The sequence below is a fragment of the Aythya fuligula genome, chromosome 6 (assembly GCF_009819795.1).
Source record: "Aythya fuligula isolate bAytFul2 chromosome 6, bAytFul2.pri, whole genome shotgun sequence".
Taxonomy (NCBI): domain Eukaryota; kingdom Metazoa; phylum Chordata; class Aves; order Anseriformes; family Anatidae; genus Aythya; species Aythya fuligula.
The window spans coordinates 20,405,181-20,429,880 of record NC_045564.1 but is presented as its reverse complement, the minus strand read 5'-3'; the positions used below and the strand labels follow the sequence as shown (position 1 = coordinate 20,429,880).

Sequence of the window (24,700 nt, the reverse complement as noted above, 5' to 3'; positions counted from 1 at the left end):
CTTAGTAAAAGTAATCTATATTTAATTTTCCTGTGTAAGAAACATAAAATGTCCTGATGTGTTTGATTATACAATTTTGCTACTTTCTCTTTGTGAAAAAATACTGTGGACCCAAGATAACATTTAGAACTGTTCTAGTGCAGTGTGAATAATAATAATAAAAACATAGGTGAGTAAATACGAGGAAAAAAAAAGATTCTGTGAAAGGAAGAGTGTATCTGAAAACTTGTGATGCAGGCACTGCTTAGACATTCAATTAAAACTTCACATCTTTTTTCAACTGAAAAACAACAACAACAACAACAACAAAAAAACACCAAAAACTTAGAGTTTTAAAAGCAAACTGTGAACTTATTTTGCAGAAAGTATTGACAAGTTTTCAAATACAGTAAAAAAAAATAAGACAGCTATCTGTTTTCTTAGTCACATCTTGTTCTCTGGAGTTCTTCTGTGGAAAAGTGGTATCGACAGAAAGTAAAAAAAAAAAATGGTGTGTCATCAACCTGAAGATAAAATTCAGTTCTTGTTTTATGTACATAATGCTGAAAAATAAAATAAAATGATTTTTACAGTATTTATATTTGCTTATAAAATTCTAATATTATTTTCAACAGGTTTAGTATTTTTAAACATCTGTACAGTTTGGATATACACTATATGCTTTTCACTGAAAATTCAAAAATGTAAACCAAATAAGCTCCTAAACAGCTGCAAAATATTGCTTAATGGTATGGAGGAATGAGGTCTCATTGAATAGTTTATTTCATTTAGTTCTGATGTATGGCTTCCCATATTTAAGAATCCTGGACGGTCAAAGGAACAGCAGCATAGGCAATATAAACATGCACTGATAGCATCCAAACTATCTATAATGGTAGATAATACGTAGTTTAACCTGTTGAAAGCTTGCAGGCTACACTTATTGTGGTACATATTTGATGCAATAAATGTGCTCAGGTCATCATTATCTGTTTGCTCAAACATGCACCACAGGTTAAAAATTACTATTTACATAGCAGAGGGCTTTTCTTTAACATACACAACATCAACCTTACTGAGAGCTGAAGATGGCTAAACAATACTGCAGGATAAAGCAGAACAACATTACAAAGGGCTCTTTCTTATTATTTCTGCGATTTGAGGGCAGGTTCATTTTGTATGCAGAAGGACATTTGACAAATACAGAATCTGTGACTCCAGACCTAGAAAGAAGTTTGCATTGTCTGAAACTTAATGGTCTGTGAAAAAAAAAATAAAAAAAAAATCTGGCTTTACTGTTCTTGTGAGTTACAGGGGACTTTACAAGCATACCAAGACTGGTTTGGATGTGATACAACATGAATACATTAATTAAGCACCTCAGAATTTATTATTCCTTTCCAGAAACACTGAACTAAAATCAGTTGTTCTTTGTGACTTAATGTTATTTTCATGCATGATCTATAAGTGCAGCATGCCTTCATGCAAATCATTTCTGTGTGTATATTAGTCGCATAGTAGAACACCTGGCTCTTATACCTGTAAAGTAGTGCTTGACCTCCTTCCCCAACAGAAGCCCCATTTACAAAAATAGTCACAACATATGAATAAAAAAAAGATGAATCCACCAACACAGATTTGTAAAAATATGACATATGTGGCAGTTGAAATGCAAACAGTGGATATAGTTATTGTATTGTTTTATGCTAAATACACAACTACTTGGTTTGCACCCCTTTAGCTGGTCCCTACAGTCTGAGTAGCCATTTTTTCTCTCCTCTTCAGCAGTGTCAGCTGGTAGTGAAAACAGTAACCTCCTGTCAAGGTTGTTTCCCCATGTCATGGTCACAGTTACTGACGAGGGGTCACTGTCTTTTAATAGGCACTGACCTTTAATGTACAGTATATTTGTAAAAATTGTCAGTTTGGCATAGACCTCCAGCAGGAGTCCTGTTGACACAAACACAGTACCCTTACAGGCTATGAACTGTTTTGTACATAGATGATTTTGCTTGCTATTTATTTTTATTTCTGAACATCTTTGTCTTCCTTTTCATGCTTTTCTTTGACTAGCCTTGTTACACGATCATAAGAAGGTGGACAAACTGCTGTTGATGCGGTTATATCAGTTTTCTCTGTAAATGAGTTTTCATTTAACTTGTCAATAAGGGTTTCATCTTTCATACCCTGACCAGCTCCTCCTTCCATTTTGTTTTTGTTATAGATAAAGGAAGCTTGTTTTACTGTTCGTTTTAAAAGGTGACGTCTGTAAGCACGCTGAATAATGACAGCAGATACTTCTTCTTGTTTTCTTTTTAATGTTGTTGTAATTGGTTCATAGGAAGCTTTTGAAGGGTTTGATGCCATAAATCGGTCTTCCATTTGTATTCTGAGGGCATCCATCTCCCCACTTTCCCCCAGGACACGCTTTGTGAAAGCAAACAAGATGTCAAGGCAGTGAATTCTGTCACCGCTTACCATTGGCAGATCCATTGCAATAAGCTGGACTTTGTTTGGTTTGGGTAGGTGAAGAGGTGGATCAAGTGCTGCTGCAAAATCAGACAGTTTCTCAAATTCCATAAATTGTGTTGCATCTGGATCAAACTTCTCCCAGACTTCATAGAACATCTCAAAGTCATCCTCACTCAGGGGCTCAGCACTTTCTTCAGTGGCAACACCAAAGTTCTCCAGAATCACAGCAATGTACATGTTCACCACTACCAGAAAGGATATGATGATGTAGCTGACAAAGAAGAAAATCCCAACGGAAGGGTTGCCGCAGTCTCCTTTAACAGAGCTCCCTGGATGAGGTTTCTCAGGGTCACAGTCTGGCTTCCCACTGTTCAGAATTGGGGCTAACAAACCGTCCCAGCCAGCAGATGTGGTGATTTGAAATAGGCAGATCATGCTGTTGCCAAATGTTTCAAAGTTGAACATGTCATCAATCCCAGCTTCCCTCTTAACATAGGCAAAGTTGGACATGCCAAATATCGCATAGATAAACATGACCAGGAACAGCAGCAGGCCAATGTTGAACAAAGCAGGAAGAGACATCATCAAAGCAAAGAGCAGAGTGCGGATTCCCTTAGCGCCTTTAATGAGACGCAGGATTCGACCTATTCTGGCAAGTCGGATGACTCGGAACAAAGTGGGGGACACAAAATATTTCTCAATCATCTCAGCTAAGAACATACCTAAAATAGGGGGGAAATAAATAAATAAATAAATACATACATATATTACCAATATTACCACTTAATCTCCATATTATAGTGGTAATTTAGAAAAATAGTTTTAAAATTGATGTTTTGTGTACCAGTTAAAGATATTCCATGTATTCTTGCATAATTTCTGTTACCAGTTATACTTAATATTTGCTTGTGCAATATATGTTGAATGATTACAGTTATGATAGCTGGATTAGGTACGTTAACAGATAAAATGAAAACTTGCATGACAGTTGTCCTGGTTTCAGTTAGCACAGAATTAATTTTCTTCCTAGTAGCTGGTGGAATGCTGTGTTTTGGCTTAGAATGAGAAGAGTGCTGATAACACCCCGATGCTTTAATTGTTGCAGAGCAGTGCTTATACTAAGCCAAGGACATCTCAGCCTTTGCTCTGTCCTGCCAACGGGCAGGCTGGGGGGTGCAGTAAGAGCTGGGAGGGGACAGACCCAGGACAGGTGACCCAAACTAGCCAAAGGGGTATTCCATACCATCTGACGTCATGCTAAACAATATATAGGGGTGGCTAGCCGGGGGGAGGGGGCCGGACTGCTCGGGGTTAGGCTGGGCATCGGTCAGCGGGTGGTGAGCAATTGCATTGTGCATCACTTGGTTGTACATACTATTATTACTTTCGTATTATCACCATTGTATCATCATTATTATTATTGTTATTATTATTTTTGTTATTTTTTTTTTTTCCTGTCTTATTAAACTGTCTTTATCTCAACTCACGGGCTTCACTTTCCATTTCTCTCCCCCGTCCCAGAGAGGGAGGGGGGAGGGTGAGCGAACGGCTGCGTGGTGTTTAGCTGCCGGTCGGGTTAAACCACGACAACAGTTATAAACCTTGCAATGGCAAAAGCCAACTGTATAGCTCTATTGAGTAAAAGTTCACATTATATTTATTTGACTGTATTTTTAGGTTAATAAATACAACTTACCTACTATTGAGAGAATGACAACTACAAAATCAAAAATGTTCCAGCCTATAGTGAAATAATAATGTCGGAGTGAAATTAATTTCAGGACACATTCTCCAGTGAAAAGGACAATAAATACCAGGTTTATCCAGTATAAAATATTTTCCATTTCTTTACTCTGGTCATCAGTTTCTACCATCATGGTAACCATGTTAAGACAGATAAGAATCATGATGCTGATGTCAAATGCTTGTTGTGTCACAAAATCAAAGACCATGCCTTGGAATTTGTTCTGAGGAGAAAAAGAAAAAAATAAATAATCCAATACAAACTGTAATTGTTTTTCTTTTCCTTTTAGAAGAAAATAGAAAAATATATGTAGTAAAGTGAAGCTTCTATGAAAATATATCTAGGTAACTTAACTAGAGTAGTCAAATCAAAGTGAATACAACAGTTTAGTTCAGTCTACTTTTTTTGTATGCTACCTGGCAGAATCATGAAGTTTCTCTCTGCTGGGTTCTGATTTCACTGTTACCTTTTTTTTTTTTTTTTTTTTTTTTTTTTTTTTGCAAGGTTTTGCCTCATACACTTTCCGTTCTGTGAAACAAGTAAGACTGAGCCCTAACAGAAAAATAGAGAAGGAGATCATGTGATTAAACATGGTCCTTCCTTAAAGCATAGCCATGAAAATGTATCCATGGAAATCATATGATCACTTTTAATTTTGTGTTGTAACTTCTGCTTGTCTTTACTATCTTACCATTCCTTTTAAAATTACTTCAAATAATTGAATGGGAAAACATTTAGCTTAGTCCAGGCTACTTTTTGTTTTTTACTGTGAACATTTACTGTGAACATTTACTGTTGCTTTTTACTGTGAACATTTTTGCTTGAAAATTTCAGGAAACATTACAGCAAATCCAGCAAATACATTAAAAAAATCATCAAATGGTTTCAAAATACAGAGCTTTTATAATGTATTATGACTGATGGATCATAAATCAAGAGAGTGTTAGGTAATTTAAAATGACAATTTTTGAAAGAAGATATGTTACTTATAGTTTGCTGAGTGAAATACTCATTTTTCCTGACTGATAAACCAGCTAATGGTAATTTGTACATGCATAGAAATTGGCTGTCTGTATATCAGTAAAAATTTGCTGTTCATAAGTAGCAATTGGCCTGATATATAGAAATAATTTTACCCCTGGTCTTGGTATAGGTTTTTGCGGTTTTTTGGATCCCAACTTTTTCATTGCATTGTAGTATTTCTTCTGCTCTTCTGTCATAAATATGTCTTGACCTCCAAAGTAAAAACATGATATCAAATCTGGTTATAATCACATTTATATTCAGTGCTGAAATTTTTTTAAAGTGAAAGGTGATTAATAACATATAATTATTATATATGGGTTACTGTAAGGGCATAAGTATAAACTGACACTAGGAGAATGATATGCACAAGCTTGAATTGCTCTTACCAGTAGCTATCTTCAGTTAATACTAATGAAGTAGTATGAAGCTTAGTTAACAATTTAGTGAATTTTTAGTTTAAAGCTTCATTATATCTGGAGATAGGCCTACATACACCATCAGAAATGATAAATAGGACATCTAACTCAATTACATACATAGGCCCCAGTATTTTTTTTTGTCAGACTTTTAGTACCAGACACAGACTAAGAAGTGTCATGTCTGATGAAGGTGACCCCCTTTTGTAACTGTTTTGAAATGGCTTCTTGGCACAATGCCTCTAAATCCAAACATTTTTTACCAGGGCTAGTCATTTTTGTACCAAAACAGACTCTAATTCAACTAATAATGACTTTCTAAAAATCACACCTTATAGAATATCCTGAGTTGGAAGGGACCCATAAGGATCATTGAGCCCAACTCCTGGCCACACAGGTCTACCCAAAAATTCAGACCATATGACTGAGAGCACAGTCCAAATGCTTCTTAAACTCCGACAGGCTTGGTGCCATGACCACAGCCCTAGGGAGCCTGTTCCAGTGTGGGACAACCGTCTCAGTGAAGAACCTCTTCACGATATCCAGCCTGAACCTCCCCTGTCGCAGCTTGACACCATTCCCTTGGGTCCTATCACTGGTCACTAAAGAGAAGAGATCAGCGCCTGCCCCTCCACTCCCCCTTGTGAGGAAGCTGTAGGCTGTGATGAGGTCTCCCCTCAGCCTCCTCTTCTCCAGGCTGAACAGGCCCAGTGCCCTCAGCCGCTCCTCATACATCTTCCCCTCTAGGCCCTTCACCATCTTTGTAGCCCTCCTCTGGATACTCTCCAACAGTTTCACGTCCTTTTTGTACTGTGGTGCCCAGAACTGCACACAGTGCTTGAGGTGAGGCCGCACCAGTGCAGACCAGAGTGGGACACTCACTTCCCTCAACCAACTAGCAGTGCTGTGCTTGAGGCACCCCAGGATATGGTTGGCCCTCCTGGCTGCTGGCACACACTGCTGGCTCATATTCAGCTTGCTATCAACCAAAACCCCCAGATCCTTCTCTGCGGGGCTGCTCTTCAGTGTCTCGTTGCCCAGTCTGTACATATAGCCAGGGTTGCCCCACCCCAGGTGTAGGACCCGGCAGTTGGTCTTGTTAAATGTTAAACCTGAAGGAACATCCTTCTCTCAAGAGTTTATAAAAAGTACTATGTATTAGTAACTTATAGGTTACTAATTCACTATTAAATAGGCAAATGTTGGTCAGTCATTTAGAAAATCGGTATTAGTGACTAAAGACATAGTTGTTTGGATAGATGTGCTTATATTACAAAAAAGTGGATTTTCATGGAAGTTATCATGATTGTCTTGATGGTTAAAATGCCCCAAATACTCCAGGTAACCTGCAAGAAGATTCAATGAGAAAAATGGTACCTTACACTAATCCCTGCCAATCCTTTTCCACATGATTGGATAAAATTCCAATATTGTGATTTTTTAAGTGTGGAAAAGATTTCTGATGGATTCTGAAACTGAAACATTCAGAACTAAGACAGGCAGTGTTTAAAGATAATCTGACTAGATCATAATGTCTTCAGAGAATTCAGAGGTTGTTAAGTAATGTTTATATCCCTTAAAGAATCAGACTGGGCATGCTTCTCTTTTATGAAAATTCAAGTGGCACAAATATTTCAAAAGACAGATGATGTTCATTGGTGCTCAGGGATAACCTGTCTTGTAAAATAAGAGTAAAGATAAAGTACACATCTTTACAATGATTTTGGTTATGTGCTTTGCGGTAGAGTTGACATCCAATGATCCAAAGGATCATTCTTCTAAGTAAAACAGGATAGGCTTGATTCATTTCACAGAATCACAGAATCACAGAATTGTCTAGGTTGGAAGAGACCTCAAGATCATCGAGTCCAACCTCTTACGTAACACTAACAAGTCCTCCACTAAACCATATTGCTAAGTTCAACATCTAAATGTCTTAAAGACCTCCAGGGATGGTGACTCCACCACTTCCGTGGGCAGCTCATTCCAATGCCTCACAACCCTCTCAGTAAAGAAGTTCTTCCTAATATCCAACCTAAAACACCCCTGGTGCAACTTTAGCCAGTTCCCCCTCATCCTGTTACCAGGCACATGGGAGGATCAACACTCACCTCTCTACAGCCTCCTTTAATGTACTTATAAAGAGTGATAAGGTCACCCCGAGCCTCCTCTTCTCCAGGCTGAAGAATCCCAGCTCCCTCAGCCACTCCTCGTAGGACTTGTTCTCCAGACCCCTCACCAGCTTCATCGCCCTTCTCTGGACGCTTTCAAGCACCTCCATGTCCTTCTTGTAGCAAGGGGCCAAAAACTGAACACAGTACTCGAGGTGCAGCCTCACCAGAGCCGAGTACAGGGGGACAATCACTTCCCTAGACCTGCTGGCCACACTGCTTCTTATGCAAGCCAGGATGCCGTTGGCCTTCTTGGGCACCTGAACACACTGCTGGCTCGTATTCAGCCGACTATCCACCAATGCTCCCAGGTCCTTCTCCGCCAGGCAGCTTTCCAACCACTCATCTCCCAGCCTGTAGCTCTGATTGTTGTTATTGCGCCCCAGGTGCAGGACCCGGCACTTGGCCTTGTTGAACTTCATACAGTTGACCTCAGCCCATCCGTCCAGCCTATCCAGATCCTCCTGCAGAGCCTTCCTACCCTCGAGCAGGTCGACACACACACCTAACTTGGTGTCATCTGTGAACTCACTGAGGGTGCACTCGATCCCCTCATCCAGATCATTGGTAAAGATATTAAGGAGGACCAGCCCCAGTACCGAGCCCTGGGGAACGCCACTAGTGACCGGCCTCCAGCTGGATTTGACTCCATTCACCACGGCTCTTTGGGTCTGGTTATCCAGCCAGTTTTTAACCCAATGAAGCATACGCCAGTCCAAGCCATGAGCAGACAGTTTCTTGAGGAGAACACTGTGGGAAACGGTGTCAAAAGCCTTGTTGAAGTCAAGGTAGACCACAACCACAGCCTTTCCCTCATCCACCAAGTGCATCACTTTGTCATGGAAGGAGATCAGGTTCGTCAAGCAGGACCTGCCTTTCATAAACCCATGCTGACTGGGCCTGATCACCTGGTTGCTCTGTAAGTGCTGCGTGATGACACTCAAAATAATCTGCTCCATGAGTTTCCCTGGCACTGAGGTCAAACTGACAGGCCTATAGTTTCCCTGGTCTGCCCTCTGGCCCTTCTTGTAGATGGGCGTCACATTTGCTAGCCGCCAGTTGACTGGGACCTCCCCCGATAGCCAGGACTGCTGATAAATGATGGTAAGCGGCTTGGCCAGCTCCTCCGCCAGTTATCTTGGTATCCTCGGGTGGATCCCATCTGTCCCCATCGACTTCTGTACATCCAAGTGCCATAGGAGGTCACCAACCATTTCCTCATGGATAGTGAGGGCCACATTCTGCTCCCCATCCCCTTCCACCAGTTCAGGGTACTGGGTATCCAGAGAGCAACTGGTTTTGCCACTAAAGACTGAGGCAAAGAAGGCATTAAGCACCTCCGCCTTTTCCTCATCTGTCGTAACTAAGTTCCCCCCGCATCCAGTAAAGGCTGGAGATTCTCCTTAGTCCTCTGTTTTGCATTAATGTATTTGTAAAGACATTTTTTGTTGTCTTTGACAGCAGTAGCCAGACTGAGCTCCAGATGAGCTTTGGCCTTTCTAATTTTGTCCCTGCACTGCCTCGCAACATCCTTATAGTCCTCCCGAGTGGCCTGCCCTTTTTTCTAAAGATTGTAAACTCTCTTTTTCCTGCTAAGCTCAAGCCACAATTCTCTGTTCAGCCAGGCCGGTCTTCTTCCCCGCTGGCTCATCTTTGGGCACGTGAGGACAGACCGCTCCTGAGCCATTAAGATTTCCTTCTTGAAGAGCGCCCAGCCTTCCTGGACTTCTCTGCCCTTCAGAACCACGTCCCAAGGGACTCTACCAACCAGTGTCCTGAACAGTTCAAAGTCAGCCCTCCGGAAGTCCAATACAGTGGTTTTACTGGTCCCCATCCTGGCTTCTCCAAGAATGGAGAACTCCACCATTTCATGGTCATTCTGCCCAAGACAGTTTCAAACCACCACATCTCCCACCAGTCCTTCTCTGTTTGTGAAGAGAAGGTCTAGCAGGGCATCTCCCCTGGTAGGCTCACTAACCAGCTGCGTCAGGAAGCTATCTTCCACGCTCTCCAGAAACCTCTTAGACTGCTTTCTCTGAGCTGTGTTGTGCTTCCAGGATATATCTGGGAAGTTGAAGTCCCCCACAAGAACAAGCACTGACGATTTCGCAACTTTTGTCAGTTGCCTGTAGAACTCCTCATCAGTCTCCTCATCCTGGTTCAGCGGTCTATAACAGACCCCCACCAGGATGCTTCCCTTGTTGGCCTTCCCACTGATCCTAACCCATAGTGACTCAACCTTATCATTCCCAGCCTCAAGTTCTGCGACATCAAAACTCCCTCTGATATAGAGAGCCACCCCTTCCTTGCTGCCTGTCCCTTCTGAAGAGCCTATAGCCAGACATTGCAGCACTCCAGTCATGAGAGTGGTCCCACTACGTTTCCGTGATGGCAACCAAGTCATAGCCTGCCTGCTGCATGATGGCTTCCAGCTCTTCCTGTTTGTTACCCATGCTGCGTCCATTAGTGTAGATGTACTTCAGTTGGGTCATTGCCTTCTCTCCCAGCCTTGCCATTGTTCCCCCTGGCACAGCTCTAACAAGCCTTGTTTCAGCCCGGTCCCCCTTCTCACCTAGTTTAAAGCCCTCTCAATGAGTCCTGCCAGCTCCTGGCCCTAGATCCATTTTCCCCTTAGAGATAGAGACCCGTCTGCGGCCATCAGGCCGGGTGCTGAGTAAAGCGCCCCATGGTCAAAAAAACAAAGTTTCTGTGTTGGCACCAGCCTCTGAGCCACGTGTTTATCAGGTGGGCTTTCCATGTCCTCTCTGTACCCCTCCCTGCCACCGTAGGGATGGACCACCTGCATACCGTAGGGATACACCACCTGCACTCCCGCTCCGTCCCAGTCCCCTAAAGTCCCGTTTTATGGTCTTCAGGCTTCTCTCTTCAATGTCATCACTGCCAGCCTGGACTATTAAAAGAGGATAATAGTCAGAGGGGCAAACCAGGTTGGGAAGCTTTCTGGCAATTTCCCTGACCCTGGCCCCAGGGAGGCAGCAGACTTCCCTACGGGTAGGGTCAGGCCGTCAAATAGGTCCCTCTGTTCCCCTGAGAAGGGAGTCGCCCACAACAATCACCCTTCTTTCTGTCCTGGTGGAGGCAGTCCTGAGGTGTGGAGTTGACTTCCTCGCCCTAGGCATCCTCCTGGGTAGACTTTCTACCTCTTCCTCAGCTACCGGTCTCTCAAGCTCCAGGGCCTCAAACCTGTTGCGTAAGGGCACCTGGGCCGGTGGGGCCGGTGGGGGGTGGCATTGCCTGCGATGTTGATCATGGACCTGTTTCCATTCCTCCTCAACTCCTGGGTCCCCTATCTCTGCCCAACAGCAACAGTGCAGGGGGTCCACCCCCATTTGGGGTGTCTCACCCTGGTGCCTGTTCTTCAGGCCGCACAGGGAGTCGCTCCACAAGTCTATCTCGCGCTCACACTCCCTGATATCCCTCAACCTCTCGACCTTCTCCTTGAGTTCTGCCACGAGGTGGACCAGGTCATCCACCTGCTTGCGTCTCACACACACAGTCTCTTTGTCCCCCACAGGTGGTAGCAACAGGCTCAGGCACTCCCTGCACCCGGAGACCTGAACTGCTGCAGTTTTCAGCAGGCAGTCGGTCTGGGTGTGTACAGACTTCCTGGAGAGCGCACTGTGCCTGGTGTACACCATTGCAGCTGAACTAGCGGTAGATCACCATTAGAGGAGGTGTTTGTATGGGCGGGGGGAGTGCTCTGCCCTTCCTGCTCACCCTGCCTGTGTGAACTGCCGCGCCACGCCCTAACTGACATGCCACGCCCTAACTGACACGCCACGCCCTGTTTGCCAGTCCTGTTCGCCGTGCTCCTGGTCGCTCGCGCTCCCTAGGGGCGGCTTTTGAATGGCCAGAGAGGGGGCGCTGGTGGCTCCGCCTACACCTCCTTCTTGCCTCATTCACCGCCATCTCGAGGGCTGGCAGCTCCCTCAAGTGGGCTCGGTGCTGGAAAAATTAGCCCTGCCTGTCCGATCACCTGCTCCGATGCATTATGCCTCTGCCCTGGAGCCGATCGCCAATCGATTATTTGATAAATATTAGGTGTATACTCAACTTGAATCCTGCCTGATTTTGTAGCTCTTGTATTTGCTTAGTCTTTCCACATCACATGGAAGTACTGCAGATGAGTAATGTTAAAAGTTCACTCAATATCTAAAGTGTCTGTAATTTATGGAACTGACAGAAAATGTCATCTAGGTCCCATTGCCTTATGATCAGTCCTGAGATAAAGCTAACCTTCACAGAGTTAATACATTAATAGAGACAAAGATAACAAATATCACGGTTTTGAGCTACAGAACAATTTCAAATGTAACCTGGAAGATGGAGAATTTTGGCATAGGCAGACATTTTCTAAAAATCAAGAAGATAGAATTGGGAAAAATGTCATAGTTATCAAATGTAGGTGTCTGTGATGTAGACATTTATCCAAGAAGTTGATTTTAAAGATAAGCAGTGAGATTATTCAAATCTGAATTATGAAAAAGTTAAAAAATGCCCTGAGGCGGTTATAAATCACTCCTCTAATGTGTAGTTTCAGATTGTTCAGTGCCACAAAACAGAACTTGTGTGAGCCATTGAATAGTCGGGATCATTAAAATAGCACCTGCAGTAGTGTGATGAAATTATGCTTTATTTTTCACAACTAAGAAGCCACTTTTTGTGTGCTGATGAAATCTCTACAAATCATGGAAAAAAAAATAAATAAATAAAGGAAGAAATTATGAATGCTTTAATGTAGAGGCCTAAATCAGGGGATTGATCCCATAACGATATTTTATTTGTTTAGGCAAGAAAAAGAAGATGACTTGAGGAAGACTAAACTGGGCATTGAAAACAGAAGGGTATGTCTGATTCACTACAGTGTAAAATCTTACAAAGTGAATGTATACAACATCTTTTATACCCCAGTATTCCTCAGCTTTTAAAATTTTGAACAAACCTTATGTGTACATTCTATGTATCATGCACCTGCTGAAAGGCAATATTCTGTACTATATTTAGAAGAGAAATGAAACAATACTTATCTTCTTTTTTTGCTGATTGAAGTTATCAATAATGACACCAATGAACAGGTTCAGCGTGAAAAATGACCCAAAGATGATAAAGATGACAAAATATAAATACATATACAGGTTGTCTTCATACTTGGGTTGCTGTAATACCTGAGGAAAAACAATATATATATATATATATATATATAATTCTTACAGTTTCTGTAGAAAATTCCAACTGAACAAGCATCAGTCTTGGACAAAATATCCTTTATATCCTTGTCACTTAACACCAATGTATTTTTGTCCATTCCATCTATTACTGACAATATCTGGCAGTTTGCATTCATTTTGCTACCACAATTTGCTACAGCAGAATCTCATATTAGTTTATTTAAATTTGTTTCATTCTATTGTATAGATATTAATTGCTTTTGGAAGATACATATACGCTTGCTAATAGGCAGACCTTTAGAAAAGAAAAAAACAAAACAAAACAAACAAACAAACAAACAAAAAGATACTTTAAAATATTTGGAGTACTTACATCTCTTGAGTCAATAGCTGCATACATAATATCCATCCAGCCTTTAAATGTAGCCTGTGAACAGTACACACCTATTTAGGCATATAACTTTAAGAAAAATCATATAACTATTACCGGCAACTGAGTACAATACCAGGATATAACTAGTATAACATACAATTTCTCAATAATATTGTCTCCTGGTTTTCTTCAGAGGTGCTTATAAAATACACTGCTGTTTATTCCCCTCTCCCACTCCCATTTTAAGCAGTAAATGTAATTAGGTTACTTTTAATTATTTATTACAAATGATAGAATGAAGTATCATTCTGCAGTACCATTTTAGTGGATTAAATGCTTATCAGTCAGATCAATGGGATAGGCTATATACAGCTGAGAAATAGCCTTTTATAACACATTTGACACCAATGAATACTGATGTGTAGTTCCTCCCCCTCAAACCAGTTAGAAAGGTAGGAAACAAAGATTTGATCAGCTCAGAAAAAATAAGAATTTTATGTTACTATCAATGAGAATTTTGATTTTTATCTACTTTAAAAATTATCTTATATAGTAATCCTATTTTCACTTTTCATACATTTTATTTTTTTTTATAGAGGCTGTATCCCTTAGATGTTTCAAAATGATCCATTAAAAACAGGATGTGTTTTCTGTGCATCACAGGCTTCATATGCCTTATAGGTGGCAGCACTGAGTGAACTTTTACAGCTATTTCCTTTGCCCCAAATCTGTACATTTTTATATTTGACAACTAGTTGTAGATTGCTTCATCTGAGTGTTTGAAATAGAAACTTATTTTCTCAGTTGTGTTTGCAGCCTGAGGCTGCAGATCATTGGTTCCTTCATATTCCTTTCCATAGAGGTTAGTTGCAGAAACAAGCCTGGAAGGGAATGCTCTTCATGTTTATTGCTATACCTCCATCATCTTCAGGTTTCATTTCTAACAGAGGTTTCAAAACGCTTTGCTTATGCAGCATACAAAGCATTACCCTGAAGTGAACTTAAAATGAGAAGGAATTATTTTCTTAAAGGAAAGGAGGTGCCTCTTTCAAAATAGTAGAATAATAAAAAGAGCATGATTTTCCTGAGGTGCAAATTGCAAATTCACTATACAATGACTTCCACATTGGAGGTCAACAAACACCTCCCCCCCCCCAAAAAAAAAAAAAAAAAAAAAGTAATTCAGGCAATTTACGGTGCAATGGTGAAATCAAAATGTAGTGTTGGTGGACCAGTACATCTGAAAAAAGCGTTATATAACTGAAGAATGTAAAGTCCATGTGGAATATTCAAATTGCAAGGGATTGCGAGTGGTAGGATCAGTTTTGTTTATGTAATTCCTAACAGATGTTTAACTTGTTCTCAAAGACTTTCAATGATCCACAACCTTATCAAAAATATTCCACCACTTGTCTTTATTGTTTCCAAATATCTAAATCCTCCTGTTGCCAGTTAGGGCTGTAACTTCTAATAACCCTTACGGATGTGAAGAATTAATCATCCTTTGTGCACCACCTTTTACTTCTTTGCAAACTGATTATTGCTGCCTTTCTTCTTTAGGTTGAATAATCTTCAGTCTTCCTTCCATCTTTTCATGTAGATCTTAGTTTCCAAAACTCAGATCATTCATTTTCCTCTGGGCTGTCTTTAAGTTCATCTCTTGAAATGGTAGCCAAACATGGACTCAGAATTTTAGATGAGGTCTTATTAGATCTAAAGAAGTCAGGATGATTAATTCATATGTTTTATAGACACTACTTTTGTTTCTGTCTTGGTATATCATTTGCATTTCTTGGAATGTAATGAGTTTGGTTGAAATCAGCACTTTGACCTGAAACACTAAATGGAAATAATAGGCATATTTTTATACAGGAAAGATGACACAAGTGATAGAGTGGCTCTCCAGGCAAACTGATTTTTTTTTTTTTTTTTTTTTAAATTAATCAGTGTGGCCTAGAATAACTAGAGTGCAAAGGAAAAAAAAAAAAAAAAGACTAATTTTAAAATATCAAGTTGCGTCATCATTAGTAAAGAACTCAAACAATATGTGTCAGTCAGAGCTAGGAAAAAGATCTGAAGAATTATCAGAGCTGTTGTATACTCCTTTTTATTATTAAGAAGGCAACTTGAAACGACTGTAGAGAGGGAAAACTATGAGGATGGCATTACTTTCTTGCAGTTCAACCTTTCTAAAATAAAATCTGTGCTTTCAACAACTCACATTCACAAAACCATAAGATTTTACCATTCTTGAAGAAGTGAGAAAAAAAATCCCCCACATTAATTAATTTTCAGTAATACGTTCCCTCATCATATTATTTTCCTTCTTAATTCCTTCTACAAATCATTAGGAAACAGTGACTGTAGTCACTTTGCATCATTATGCAAAAACATTAGTCAAGAATTTAGTTGTGAAAAAAAATTGATTCTGTAATTTCTATAGCAGAAGACTCAGCTCAGTAGGAGAATTTCTAATTTTTAAATGTTGCCTGAGCAAATAATTGAACCAATGGTTCAGTATCAAAGCATCAAATAGCACTGTTTCTGCCGCATTCAGTAGAAACTTAGGCCTCTTTTTGTTAGGCTTACATTTGTCAGCAACAGATTTTCTTCAGCAGAAATAAGGTATTTGGGCATTTGTGCATACTGAATATAAAACAATCCATATATGACAAAGAGCCCAAAATCTTAGTTTCATCTTTCTGTACTCAAATATACAAATATGTTGTATATTCTTAGTGACACTAAATCAGGAGTAAGTCATGATTTCAAAGATTATATCTATTCCAAATGTTTTTCCCCAAAGAAATTTGAAAGACAGATTCAAATGCAGATTCAAACATAGTTAGAAAAACAAAAATCTCCCAAACTGCTTTTCTGTTGTTCGAGGTACATAAATATTTTCTCCTGATGATTAATTTCCATTGAAGTTAGAAGTACAGCTGAAGTTGCACCCCTCTATTTCCTTACCAGAAATAATCATCAGGAACGTTCTTATGCCCTTTTGGAGATAAACTTTGGCCCTGATTTTTTAAAATACTAGCCTGTCGTACCTTTGAAGCCATCCTAATCTCTCTTATAGCCCTTGACTTCATCTTCTTGATTTTATACCTTACATTTATCAAGATCTGTTTTCTTCCTTATATTGGTAAGAGCAGAATAATGTAATACTAGAGACCTAGAATTTTGCCACATATTATGTTGGATATAAACAGGCCTCCAGATCTACTGACCAAAGAACCCAAACACGAGGTTTAAGTTGAAAAGGCATAATGCCATAAAGTTATCAAGGCAGATGACATATCTCTTTGCGTACACCAGCCTGTTTCTCTTTACTCACTGAAGTGTGAAAGTTGTGAAGGGAGTTTCTCCAGCAAGACTGTCTCTGCTTTGATGTTTTTCTTCAGGGACAGAGAAATACTCTAACAAGATCAGACCAAAACACAAAACAAACAATAAAAAAAGTTTGCAGATCTCCACAGACAACGTGAGCTGTGCTGGATCACAGAAGTAAGTATTTCTTACAGAGAGAATCTGTGCTTATAATGATCAATGGCAAGGATATTTACACTCCAACTTCAAATTATGTAAAATTTTTGGAAAATTTTCTCAGTCTGATCAAAAAATTCTACAAAATTTGGTAGTATCAATGGCACATATTGTTAGCCTGTATTTTTGGGCAAGAAAGTATTAAAACTTTGTTATCAATACTAAAGATTTTCAGTGGATTTTTTTTTTTTTTTTTTTTTTTTTTTTTTGTGGGGGGGACTACCACACTATTTCTTTTTAAAATATACTAAAATGTTTCTTCTAGTAATATTCACTTGAGACAGAAAACATCAGTGATGAAAAAAAAAAATAAAGGTTTATGTTGTATTACCTATAACCCATGTTGTATTACCTATAAACTATATTACTATTACCTATAACAATATATTATGTTGTATTACCTATAACCCAGAAAAACAATCTTCTTGGACTGGGTCAGAAGGCATGAGTCAGAGAGTAGGATGGATAACAGAAAAAATACTAGACTGTAAAAGTTTTCCATACTTTCTAGTCTCCTGCAAAAGGACCTTATATCTGTAATTCATCCATTGGCACTTATCACTGAGCTTATCATTAGAAAAAATTATACACACCTCTCTGAGGTTGTTTTCTCAGGACCATCACAATCTAAACAAGTCTGTGCTTGTGGCTGCTAAGGTGAAGAATCAAATGACTTCAGTAGACTTTTCAACTAACCACTAAGGTGTAAAAGATTAAGTGCCTTAATTGGCACATTGGGTGCAGAGAAATCTTTTCTACTAGCAATAATGATTTTTTAGTCAGATTTTCAAGCTTGATACCTTATTTAGGATCAAACACCCAAGTTTCAAGCTTTATCTTTTTTTTGTTTGACATACTTATGGATCTCTCAAAGTGATTCTTAGTATTTAGTCTTCCTATTACTGCAAACTGATTAGGAAGGTTAAGTAAATATGGAGTTAAGACATATTTATCTACTTGTGTTTCTTCAGAACATAATGGCCTTAGAATCTTTTACTACATCTCATCCAAAGTACTTTAAAAATCAAATAGAAAATCACCTTATAAATATCTTCTTGAGGAAGTGATGTAAGGATCTCAAACATTTATGAATTGTGGCCTTCATTGAGTTCATAAAGGTGAAAAAAAAAATAGACTCTGCAAATTTTAAAGCATTAGTTGAAAACTAAGCTACTTAGTATACAAAGTATCATTCTACAACTGCAAAATCACTGCTGGTGGCTTACTTACCAAACCCTAAAAGATGTAGGGTCAAGTGTTCGTTTCATGGAATGACAGAAGTGTCTTGTTTTTTTCTGGTATGTGAAACAGAAAATCTCTCACACTTTTTCATGAATTTTAAGAGTACAGAAAAAAATAAAAATATAAAAAATCTACTGACAAAACAAACTCCATCGACTAGGCAAGCATTTCATACCTGTGTGAAATCTAGTTGTTGTAGATATTTTAAAAACAACTGGCATCTTCTTCTGTGAGAGCTACGGCCCTCCTTGGTAGGCCTAGACTATTTTTTCCTTTGGAAGCATGGGTGTTAGTGGCTGGCATATTTCTCCCAATTTGCTTTCCAGAGCAATGCAGTACTCTAAGAATCTAAAATTTCATTTAAGAAATATTTTTTGGAGAAAAAAAAATTCTCTGCTTTTCAGTGGAGATGAAATAACCTATGCATAGCTGAGACACTGGAATACATACGACCCAGCAAATATTGGCGGGGTGGTGTTTGTAGCCACAATGTCAGGAAAAAATGTACCTGTTAACATTTTTTTCACCTGCACATGGGTACACTGAGCCTCCCCTCCATAACGGTGATTCTAGGTCAATGGGTTTCAAAAATCACAGAATCACACAGAATCACAGAATTTCTAGGTTGGAAGAGACCTCAAGATCATCAAGTCCAACCTCTGACCTAACGCTAGCAGTCCCCACTAAACCATATCCCTAAGCATCTACATCTGACAACAGTCAGAGAAAATAAGTATTCAAGGTCTTTCTACTGCAATCCAATTTTGTTACCAAAATCAAATTATATTCAGCAGTTTCTTTAATTTTGTTGGTCCCTCTCTGCTCTTCCCTAGCATGACAGTAAATAATTAATCATAATGAATTTTAAATCTTCAGAGTTATCAGAGTCTCTCAGTGACATGCTCTGTTCACGAGGAGGCACATTTACCTGTGCTCAAAATTAATGTTTTAGACCCTGTGCAGGCCCATGTCGATACTATTGCATCATTTTAAGTGTTTGCATTAACAAGACTTCTTATGCCAACAGAAGAGATAGATGCTTACTTTAAACTATAAAAATGAAAATTCTTTCTGCAGAATTAGGCAGTGATCTCAAAAAGCCATAGAGGTTGCCTGTTGCCAATGCAGGAGAAAAACTCCTGCATTTTTCTAACTAAAGTTGGGTCAGATTGTTAGCTGTGACAAAATACACAGTTCATGTTCTGTGGACACAATTTTTGACAGTGAAAGCATAAGCATGTAGTATATTTTTGCAAATATAGTCATCTTTCCTTTCTTCCTTCAGTTTTTGCTAAACAGCCACTAGGTGCTTATGCACAGAAATAGCAGGGAAAATATTCCATAGATTGTACTGTCTAATAGTAGTTTTCTTTTGTTTCTCTTCTGGATGGAAACTGCTCCCATAGTAATTGATCACCTCAGACTGCAGTGGTGGCAGCCATATCACTGAGAGGGGGTTTCCCACCTGGAATTATTTTCAATGACTTAATTACACCAATGTGGATTTTTGTTTTTCAGCAATGGTAAACCTTAAAATATTCAGAATGCCAGCCCTAGGTACTTCTAGAAACATTTACAGTTAGAAAGACTGGAGAATTGAGGGAGCTATGAATAGGAAGAATAACAACTGTTCTGTCAGATATAAAAATTCTTAATTCTTCTGAGTAGGCTCTATTTGCTGCTTATTATGAAAGGAGTAGTCAATTATAAGTGCAGTAATGTCACTAAGCCACAGATAAAAATCATCAGGTAAATATGTTTTCTGCTTTTGTTTCTAGAATTGCTTTTCACTATTACATATAAATAATAAGAGGTATATAAAGAGTGATAACTTACTACTTGAAGTAAAGAAAGATACCCGAATCCTACATTATCAAAGTTTACTTTCACGTTTTTCCATCGGGCACTTTGATTGTTTTTTATGAGTTCCTCGCACTGACTAAAATTGTTGATTTGGTCGACTTCAAACCTTTCATCAGTTGTGGTGTTAACACAGTAGTAGAACTTCCCAGCAAACAGATTTACTCCCATGATGCTGAAAATTAGCCAGAATATAAGACAAACGAGAAGCACGTTCATGATGGATGGAATTGCTCCTAAAAGGGCATTCACAACCACCTAGTACACAAATACAGGGGGAAAAAGAAAAGAGTGTAAGAGTATTTACAACAGCAGTTTTGTATACTGTTTTACCAATTCTTAATAAATGCTTGTTCAGAAACTAACACTATATATGTTATTGTAGTACATTAATAGCTGTAACATTGCACTATTTCTTTTTAAATACTTAAAATGAGTACATGTAATGAAATGAAAATAAGTGAGAAAATTAAAATAGTTAAAAGAAAAACAAAATATAAGACCTAGTGGTAGTAAGATGAAGCCTGACACTGGTATGTTCTATATAAAAAAAAAAAGATATACATGTTGAATGTAAATACAGACATAAGAAAATTCTAAAAATGCATCAAATTATAGCTTAAAATGTCTAAAGAAAAAAGGCAACCTGTAAATTCAATTAACATAACTTTGAAATTTAATGTGAAAACACAAAAAATGCCATGAATCTAGAAACTAAGCTCTACATTAAAAGGATTATGCAGGAATTATATACATATCTTTATTGCCTTATTGTTCCATGCAAGAATATAACAAAGATTAATTTCTTTGTATAGAAAAGCAAGACAGTTTTGCAATATGTGTCTACTTGAATCAACAAAATTTATTTCAAGCTCCAGTCTTATGGTTTCATGTATTGAGTTTGTCATTCATACCCTTCATTTATCTAAAGAAGGACATATATCAAGGACATATTTAGGGGTTTTGATTTGGCATTTTAATTTGCTTTTGGCCAGTTGCCTGTTTAGCTCCTTGTAGGCAAGACATCAATAGTTATTTATGTAGAAAAAATTATAGTTTTCTGATATATAATATAAGTTTAAGAAATGTGTCTGTCAAAGCTCCTAAAACTTCTGCAATATTTGTTTGGCTGAATAACTGAGCAATCACTTCTACTTGAGTATCGAATACCAGACCTCATTTACAAAGTGCATATTATTTTAAATTTTATTATTTTCTCTGAAAAACTTTTAGGACCTTCTGGAAAGGTAAAACAAAATATATAGTAGGAATCTGATTCTTAGTAATCCAATTCCTGCAGTAAGACAGGAAAGGATTGGTGTGGAAACTTGGGATGTATTAAATCTATCTTTGTTCCTTAATTTCTACAACATAAAGGAATCTTCCCCACTACCGACATAATTTTGAGCAAACTCAGAGCTGCTCCATCTTACTACCTGTATTGCACAGCCTCTTGAAGGCCTTTGGAAGCAGAGTGTTGTGGCTGTGCTACTCGTCACTCAGCACCCTCCTCCTCCCAAAAGTTATGGCCAGGAATTAGGACCTGTTTAGAGATCTTAGGTAGAAATGTTATTTTCAGGGCATATTTTCTTCTCATTTTAAGGCCTTCCTCCACTGGATGGTAAAAATTGGAACTTTCTTTAGCAAAATTATCACTGTCATGTATAAAACCAAGATTTTTTGAAAATTTAGCTTTTCTTGGCAGCTTCTGTTTTTGGTGCTAACTTTAAAAGAAGTACACTTAAGTCTTGAGATTCCTATTACAGAAAATGTGAAGTATCTAGGTGATGTAAGCATAAACTACTGTTTAAAAAAAATATGTTTAAAAAGTCTAACAGGGTCCCAGTAATAATCTGAACACAATAAGCCATTTTCAAAGGAGTAAGAGAAATGTTGTTTTACTATCCTGCAGGGAGAACAACGCTGTTACTACTTAAGTTGATGGAATTGAGAACAACATTTCAATCAGGAATGAAATTATTTTGGAATTTATTCCAATTCAGACCTGTTCTAGAACACTGTATTAAGGTATTTTTGATTGAATTTCTAGGCCAGCTACTGTCCATATATATATATATTTTTTTTTTCCTTTTTTTTTTCCTCCCCATAAAAATGTTCTGGATGTGCTATACTGATTGAATTAATCTGTGAAAAACCTGAAAATAGAGATGTCAATAAAGGAAGAGGGAATTTATTTCAGCAACTCAAATATATTAAGGTTCACAGGAAAGAAGGATTTTGTATGAACTAAGTGCCTGTAGCAGTTACCTTTTTAACAACCTAGAGATCCATTGGACCACAGCACAGATCCAGAACAGGCAGCAGAATACTAACTGCTACAGTAATTGTGTAATCGTTGCAACAATTATGAATTCATAATAGTTGTAAAAAGATTTCTCCAAAAGGCCATCAAGTATCTCACATCTTTAGATGAACAGGTAAGGCAGTCTTGCTGCTGTGACTGTCAACAGACCAGCCACGTTCTTGAATAAGAACTCAACAGCATCCAGCAACTGTTCCAACAACAGTTCCAACAACGTATTTCATATACGTCACTGAAAACCCATCAAATGGTAACAATTTTTGGTCACTACTGACCTGGCCTGGATGCGAACTGGTGACCTAGAGATGAAAGGCTCTGTATCCTATTACCAACCCTTTGAGCTATCCAGTCCCCCTGGAAGGTTTTTTAAGAAAAGAAGAAAACAAAATTAAAACTTTTAGAAGTTGTTTTCTGATTGTATTTTTTTGTTGTTGCTGTTGTTTGATTATTTTTTTTTTCAACAGTGTTGAGTCTTTGTCCTATACTATGTATAACATATAACGGGATTTTTCATGCTGGTCAGATACCAGTCTGACTGTAAAGGAAGTCTTTAAATTCTTTGACACATACAGTTGGAGGCAACTGTGTATATACATATATATGTTTTTGTTTTTCCCCTCCCATTTACTTCTCTTGTGTTTGCTTTGGGAGTAACTGAGGTATATTAGGATAACCAGGACCTTATTTTACATAATATATATCCAGGTTGGCACCCAAAATACACACATAACACCTGGACATGAGTTACGTCAAATAGACACAAAAAAGAGAAGCAATTAAAATGAACTGAATGCAGAAGAGGGATCAAGAAGCATTTCTTAATCAGTTAAAAATCTAACAAATAAAAAATTGTCAGTTACTTCTTGTTGGATATAATCTGTAGTGGGTTAACAGAATGTTGGCTACTAAAGCTCTTTTGTTCTTTCTTCAAAACTAGAGCAGATCTGTGTGATTTTAAATGTAGTTTTTATTTTGAAAGAGGCTGTTCTCTTGGGTCTATTTTCTATTATTCCTTTATAGTCCAGAATGTAATGTCAACAAGTTGGGAAAAGATGCCGACAGTGTAGTTATTTTTTTAAGTTACCTATGTATTTCATCAAGAGGGATGTTGTGGGTCAGGCTGATTCCAGTAAGCAAGCTGCAAAAGCCCAGGCTGATTCTGCTTGGTCATAGGTAGGCCTCAGGTGGGTGGAATGGCAATAAGTAAAAGCAGGAAGCAGCACCTGACACCTACAAGGACAAATGGACTCTAGACCATCTTACATCTTAGTTGATATTCATCCAGTTAAGAAAAAAAAAAATCATCATGGGAAATAATAATGACTCCTCTGAAGAAAGCAGTATTTCATATACACAGAATTCTTGTCATGTTTATATTTTCATCAAATGTTTAACCTCCAGCATCAGTTATGCACTTAAAATAAAAGAATTACTACAATGCTAATTATCTATCTTATCTTCTGGCTGATATGAAGGTATGTCAGTACAAATTAGCAGTAAATTTTGTTGTTGTTGTTGTTATCGCTGGTTGTTGTTGTTTGTTTGTGGTTGTTTTGTTTTGTTATGTTTTATTTTTTGACTACAGACCAAAGACAGCAAAATGGAACTGGGCAGGAAAAGATCAGTTTTGCTACCAGAGCCATATATACATACAGAATGAAGATTATAAAGTAACAGCTTATCCCTATTGGAATAGAATATAAGCTTTATTAGATACAGCCTTGTTGTGGCATAGGATCTCAAACACATAGAGATTCTCATAGATATAAATGTATTACAGTTCTCACAGCAAAATAGCTTCAATAGATCATTGCATCTCAGCAGCCGCAGAATTTCTAGGAATTCCTACATGAGACCAGGGCCTCCTGTAACTGTAAACAAACAAGGAAAAATCTTAAATAGTACTTAACAACTTTATCCATAAAAGTTGTAGCTTTTTTTAAGAAGTTCCAAACTCCCTGATGAAGAGGAATATTATATGATTATGTCTGGAACATTCTTCCTACTGAAAATGACAAAGAATTTTTTTGGGGAGTCATCAACTTAGTGTTTTTAGACTTAAACAGGAAAATTTCCTCAAAGATTTGATATTCCTCATCTCATATCTGAGTCGTTTGAAAGCTATAGTGGTTATTTAATTGTTCTCTCTCTCTTTTTTTTTTTTTTTTTTTTTTTTTTCCTGCATGTACATTCTCACATAAGATTCACACATACAAATGCAGAAAGCTAAATAACTCTTACTTCACCAATACCCTTATGGATGAAATCAAACCTTATTTTCTATGCATGCTTGACAAATGGCTGTAACAAGTATAAGACATGTTCCTCCCATACTCAGTCCCTTGAAAGCTGGGAA

General features: G+C 38.3%; 1 protein-coding gene across 1 annotated transcript in view; it reads right to left on the bottom strand.

Moving 5' to 3' along the window:
- Window positions 1-1,350: 1,350 nt before the first annotated feature.
- The window catches only part of LOC116490528 (sodium channel protein type 1 subunit alpha-like), a 100,141-nt gene continuing 76,791 nt past the window's right edge, over window positions 1,351-24,700 (bottom strand). Inside the window, 6 exon segments of the mRNA XM_032189781.1 lie at window positions 1,351-3,173; window positions 4,148-4,418; window positions 5,332-5,436; window positions 12,857-12,994; window positions 13,371-13,424; window positions 19,998-20,279. Coding sequence (XP_032045672.1) covers window positions 2,005-3,173; window positions 4,148-4,418; window positions 5,332-5,436; window positions 12,857-12,994; window positions 13,371-13,424; window positions 19,998-20,279 — 2,019 coding nt within the window. The 3' untranslated portion in view covers window positions 1,351-2,004.